The 6,258-nt window shown below is 39.5% G+C and overlaps 1 protein-coding gene across 1 annotated transcript in view; it reads right to left on the bottom strand.

The window, feature by feature from the left end:
- Nucleotides 1-3,005: 3,005 nt before the first annotated feature.
- The window catches only part of TYRP1 (tyrosinase-related protein 1), an 11,683-nt gene continuing 8,430 nt past the window's right edge, over nt 3,006-6,258 (bottom strand). The window contains exons 6-8 of the mRNA XM_010160558.1: nt 5,393-5,572; nt 3,872-4,018; nt 3,006-3,309 (exon numbers count right to left, since the gene is read on the bottom strand). Coding sequence (XP_010158860.1) covers nt 3,104-3,309; nt 3,872-4,018; nt 5,393-5,572 — 533 coding nt within the window. The 3' untranslated portion in view covers nt 3,006-3,103. The remainder of the gene's footprint in view (nt 3,310-3,871; nt 4,019-5,392; nt 5,573-6,258) is intronic.

Raw genomic sequence — 6,258 nt, 5'->3', positions numbered from 1 at the left:
ATTCACTAGTTACAGTCTACTGATTTGTTTTTCTGTAAGAGAAATGAATTTCAAAAGTTAAACAGATACAGTTAGAGAACAAAACCAGCAAATGAATATAAAAAATCATTAAGATCCCCAGTTGTAGGGGATTTTCCACCTTTTTGCTTTTTTTTTATTTGTTGTTGTTTTTGTTGTGATACAGTCACTGCAATCTAAGCCAAAACAATAACTATATGACATTTTATCAGGCCAAAAACTATCTGTGTAAAAAGGGTCTGTCATCACTTACATTCATGGATTTTGGTCCCCTTAACATCATTATCAATATTTATTCAGCAATCTTCAAATTTTACATAAATGACACATTTCTGATCTGTGTGAGAGTTTCTGTCTGACCACAGTTTAGTGTCTGTACTCATATCCAGATCTGAGGCATTTTGCATTTTTTCTTTAATGATATCAACCCTTTGCTACCTAAGTCACCGTTCCTTTTGGCATGGTCACCAGTTCAACATGAAGTTAGCTCTATTTTCTTACTATTTCCAGCTACCCTTTACAGCTGCCTTATACAACCCTTGTATGAATCAACCTTCATGAAGGTGATGTCAGATGCTTCGTAACTGCTGTACCTAGGACTTTTTTCCAGCTTTTCTCTCCTCTTTTCTCCTTGTGACTTCTGGTACCTGTTCTTGCCTCCATAAAACAAGTGAAAGCCTATGGTTATCACACACTCAATTTTCTGGTGTTAATTTAAAAAAAAAAAATTAATATGCTGGTCATTTCAGAGTTCAGACCTAAACCAGTTTTTCCCCATCAGGTTAGCTCAGGAGCAAGCACCAGACAGCTTCATTGAATGACAGGAACCTTTTTTCCCCACCCAGACATAGTCCAGAGTACTACAAATAGTGACCAAAGAAAGAAGGACTTGTGGGACACTTATCAAGAATGGGTCACACAGTTCTCCACTTCCCTCCTTACTCTAATTCCTGTGCTTGCTGTTCCTTTCCTTTTTAAGTCTGCTATAAAAATCTACCTTGGTTCCTTCATTTATGCATGACAGCTGTAACTAGCAGGCAGGTCTGTTCATTCTCTGATCCACGAGACTTGTGGCCTGCTCAAACATTAGTGGATGCTTTTGCTTTAAGGATTGGATGGCTTTAATGGCTAATGCCCTCTTCACAAGATCTGATTTTGCCATGCTGTTTTCCTTCTGCTATTAAGCTTTTGTATGGTTCTTTTCATCCTCTGAAGTAAAAGCACTTTACAAAGGAAGGTCTATAATCTTCATTTTATAAATTAATCAAATGAGTCACAGGGGTAAAAATATGTTAGTTAAGGACATTCAGCAGGTCAGTAACAGAGCTAAGAATAAAATCATGGTCTCTTGACCCCAATCCACAGTACATTGGATCACCCTGCTATAATCCATTGAAATCACTAAAGTGAATGACTTGTTAAATTGCTCTTCAGTACAAGCAAGAATGGTAGAAGCAGACCCTTAAAATGAAATACAAGCTGCTGCTTGTGTACCTAAAATGCTGACTGGCTAGACTGTAAGTAAAACCAAGAGCACAACCCAAAAAGCCTTTGCCTAATTTACTTTTGTGCTGTGAGTGCCATAGGTGAAACTTTTCTTCCTGAATAACAGTTATGTATGTAAATTTTTGTTGTTGTCCGTGTCCCACGCTTGGTAAGCTGGGTTAAGATGATAACTCATCTTCCACTCACATAGCCAAGAGTACTTGTCTTCCTATTGACATCATTCCCAATGTATAAATTACATATGGCCTTGCAACTGGGTAAGTGTGCTTTGAGGACACCTGGTACTCACTGAAGCCACTGAGGTTAACACAGCATGTAGAAGGGATGAGCCTTTCTTTTGCCTAATAACTTAATGTCTAGGAGAGCTGCCTCAGACCGAAGGAACTCAATACAAATTACTTGCCCTTTCTGTTGAAGATAGAAAGAGAGACAAGAGGCAGATTGACTTTATAGTTGACAGAGGTCTGAGTACATAATGTGGGATTCAATACCCTAAACCCAGGAATATCTCTGTATGTCAGCTAATGACTGCTAATTTAGATTAAAAAAGCCGTCATAGGAAGACAATCAGATGATTTATTAGTACCCAGTTGCAGCGAGAGAGAGGAGGTGAGGCTTGAGGTATTCCTCAAGCCCTACCTCAGGCTGTAAAGGCAGATGTCAGTTTGTTGCTTTCCTACTGGCTTGTGTTGAATAAATTCACCAGTAGTTGCATATGGCTGCTTTTCAAAGTCAGTTCTACAGCCTGATGCCTAGGGCCTTCTCTCAAAGTACAATATATGCGGATTTAAATTCCTACAGGAGAGAATTCTAGCAAGGTCTCTCATTGCTGGGCAGAATGCCCTGACATGGGGATAGTGGGAGAGAGACAGGGAGCGAGAGAGTAAAAAAATCAAAATCAAAATAAAATTAAGGCTGCTGCCAGCTGTCCTTTCAAATGGATGTCCCCTTCAGCCACCTGTGTTTGCACATACAGCTGAAGTTTCTAAATGCTGGAGTGGCTTCTTGGTGGTGAATCTTTTCAAAGATTCACCTAAATGCAGCAGTAAGACCAAAAATATGTTCTGTGAATAAAGGTGTGTTTCAAACATGCTGTTCCCCTCACATTTCCCTGACAGGTCTCTGCCTGGCATGCTGGCTATTTTTGAAACACATTTCCACTTGCATCGTCAAGGTGTCTACTTGTATTTTGGATTCTGCTTCTGTCCCATTCTCAACTTGACCTTTTCAAAAAAGTACCTCGCAAAAGAATTCTGGGTATAAAGGCTATCTGAAGTCAGATGACACTGGCTGTTGGCAAGTTAAGTAAATTTTACCAGATTTTACATGAACGTGCATGAAAACGCTTGCAGGTGAGCCCTGAAGAGTTAGTGGAATTTCATTAAAATCACCACAGAATTAGCATTGCAAAGATGACTTCTTGATACCTAGGTGTGATGAAAGAGGATGTTAAGCCTGAAGCAAACATATCAAGACAACTCACAGTTTATGCTCTTTATTTTAAAGCAGATGGATGATTACAATTTATAAAATACAGCAAAATAAACAGTTTCAGTTAGATGCAAAAAAGTGCCATCTTTCAAACAACAGACTGGCTCGGTGTTGGTATGCCATCATAGTCATCTGAGTAGTGCTGATACTGGTCAGTAAGAAGAGGCTGATGCAACTCATCCTTGTTTTTCTTTGCACGTACGATACATGCAGCGGCCGCAAAGATAACTGCAACAAGAACCAGTGCGGTGACTATTGCGATAGTTATCATCTCTGTGACACGGAGAGCTCGACCTACAGGAAGTAAAACAAGAACCAAGTTATTAAAAGTAAGTGTCAATATATGGATAAACATCAGAGGGACAGACCAAAGATTGGTTTCTATCATTATTCAATGAGTCATGAAGTAGAATTAGTTTAAATTTTGGTTGATAATATTTGTTCCAGAATGTGAGAAAATTTCAGCCTCTTTTCTTACACTCCAAAGCCAGTACTGGACCTTTCTTCTGATATCTGGTTTGTGAAGGATTTGCATTCTCTGTAGTGATTTAATAAAGGCATATGGCATAGGAATAAGGATGTTCTGCAAGGTTTAGATCCAAATGAGAACTTCTCCAAATATTGAAGTGGGCAGTGGAAATTTCATGCAGGAACAGTCTATAATCAGTAGCTATTTAGCTTTAACCCTAAACACAACTGATTTGAAAAGCCAGACAAGAGAAGAGAAATGGACCTTTACAAAAACATCAGATATTATTTGTGAAATCCGAACCAACTTTGTTATATGATGTTTAAAATTAAAGGGGGAAAAGCATGATGAGAAAAGAAGAAGAAGCATCTAGGTTGAACAGTTTACCTGGCCACTCGACTTCGTAGCTGTATCCCAGATTTTCTGGTGCAGTAACAAACATTTCGTTATTGGTAACTGGAGGCCAGAAGGGCACCATGTTGTACTGCCGGTTATGTCCAATAGGGGCATTCTCCAGTGGAAATGTTGAGATATCTAAATTTGAAAGTCAAATCACACTTCTGTAAATAAAATCAAAATAATTTGCACTACTTCCCCCACCCCCCCACTCCCAACAGTGAATCAGGGTTTTGAGTACCTCAATTTTTTTTGTTCTTAACCTAAATAAATCTAGAAGGATTGGTTTTCCAGTGTGACAGATCCAGAATGGATGACTGCTCTGTCCAATTAGTCCATATCTCTGTTTTTCAACAGAAACCACCAGTAGACTGTAAAACTTCCTGTCTGTGTTGGGCTTTTCATTTCTTCTCACACAGAAAAGGAGAAATATGTATATATGGAGGACATGGAGAACCTTTTTGCTACAATCTGGCTTTGTCTGATTGTAAGGATGATGAAGAGCTCTTTTATGAAGTTTAGGAGGGCAGCTGATATGAACTCCAGTGGAAACTTTTTGCAATGTTATAGTAAATCAGGGGGAAGTCAGCTGAAGCAAAAAAAAAAAAACCAACCCAAAACCCAATCCATCTTGGTAAGATGATGCAAAAGCTTGTGATAGATCATGCAAGTGTGACAAGGGGATACAAATGCTCTCTGATAGCTGATGTGGGAAAAATACATATGGCAGGTTGTGGAAGCTGCACAAAGGAGTCTCAGTTGTGCAACAGCAGCTGTCTTCTGTAGAATAAGGAAGGTGGGGCTAGGTTGTCCTGAGGAATACAGTTGCTGCTTTGTGCAGGCTAATGCACAAGACATTAGGGTTACAAAATATTCTCCCCCTAGATCACTGATGCCAATCTCATTCCTTCATTATTTCTTTTTTTCTGTCCTTCTTTGTGGTTCCTTCCTTCTGTCTTCCTTCCTCACTCTCCTTCACTTCCTCCCTTATGCCTTTTCTCTCTTCAGAGTTAAATAAGCGAGGGCAGCAACAGTGACCATCCTTTGGAAGGATGTGGAAGTGATTATGGAACACTGGTAATAAATCACAAAGGTGGTCAAAATGAATCATGAGAGTGTGCGTAGCATCTGTTCTTGGTTGACAAGATGAAACATAGATCCACAGACTATTCATAGACTCCACACAATGATGGAACGTCCCTGAAGTATTTGGGCCTTCCATGGTTACACTGTCTTTGCTCTATGGAGACAATTTAATCTGACATTTTGTTTTCTTGAATTGAGCTTGGAATCTCTGCTCAAGGCCCATCACAGACAGTGATTTGAAAAGGGATATCAGTAGGTGAAGAAGGGAGCTTATTTGTTATTACTTTGTTAACTATGCTGTTAAACTTCCAGTCCTCTCTGCCAAACTTAAGGGCACCTTGCTGTCCCACGATAAGTAGCTGATGCTCCTGTAACTACCAAGACTGACAAAGACCCATTCCCCCTCTGTCCCTCAGCATGTCTTACCTGCAGAATACCTTCTCAGCCACTCATCAAAAACAGCATCTGTAAATGTGTGCAGGAGGACAAAAATGGGATCATTTGGTGATAAATGAGTTTGCCCTCCAGTCCCATTCAAAAATAGATGAGCCAAGTTGTGAAGACTTCGAACTGCTGGGTCATATTTGCCTGAAGGATCACTGTACCCTGAATATGCAAACAAAGAAGAACACAAAAAATCACAGTGAAGATTTTGTTTGGAAGCTGCAGTCTCATCTGGATACCTAATTTCCCTGAAAGGCTGTCAGGTTGTTGTGTTGCCTTGCTTAAAATAAATGAGTAGCTAATTGTCTAATTGCTGGCATTTGAGAAATTAACCTAGCACACATAATTTTCAATTTAAAACAGCCTTTACAAAGGAATGTTCAGAATGTGGAGTGCAAGACTGCTGAGATGTAATGTAAAAAGGGTCAAAATAAACCATGTCACAGCAGGAAAATAAAGGTAGGTATTTGGGACCTACATTTCTTTCAGCATAAGTGAAATAGTTGCATGTGTTTTCTAATGGTTGAATTAAATGTGTATATATTGCCTGCAGTTACATTTCCACATACCACTTCCATCCTTACTGCAAACACATCTCAGAAAGCTTCACATGCTCTGTTTTTTTTAGTGAAGGTACCCTATGCAACTATGTTAGTGTCCAACACCTCATAACCCTCATGTCAGAAGTCAGTATCTGAATCGTCATAAAAACTTCTCGCAAGCTCTGGCCAAACTTTCCAGAGAGAGGTCTGTACAGTTAATTGGCTAAAGCCATAGAATCATAGAATGGTTTGTGTTGGAAGGGACCTTAAAGATCATCCAGTTTCAACCCCCCTCACATGAGCAGG

This window comes from Eurypyga helias, unplaced genomic scaffold, assembly GCF_000690775.1.
Source record: "Eurypyga helias isolate BGI_N326 unplaced genomic scaffold, ASM69077v1 scaffold1311, whole genome shotgun sequence".
Taxonomy (NCBI): Eukaryota; Metazoa; Chordata; class Aves; order Eurypygiformes; family Eurypygidae; genus Eurypyga; species Eurypyga helias.
Note: the sequence above shows the minus strand (reverse complement) of the source record. Positions and strands in the feature narration are given on the sequence as shown.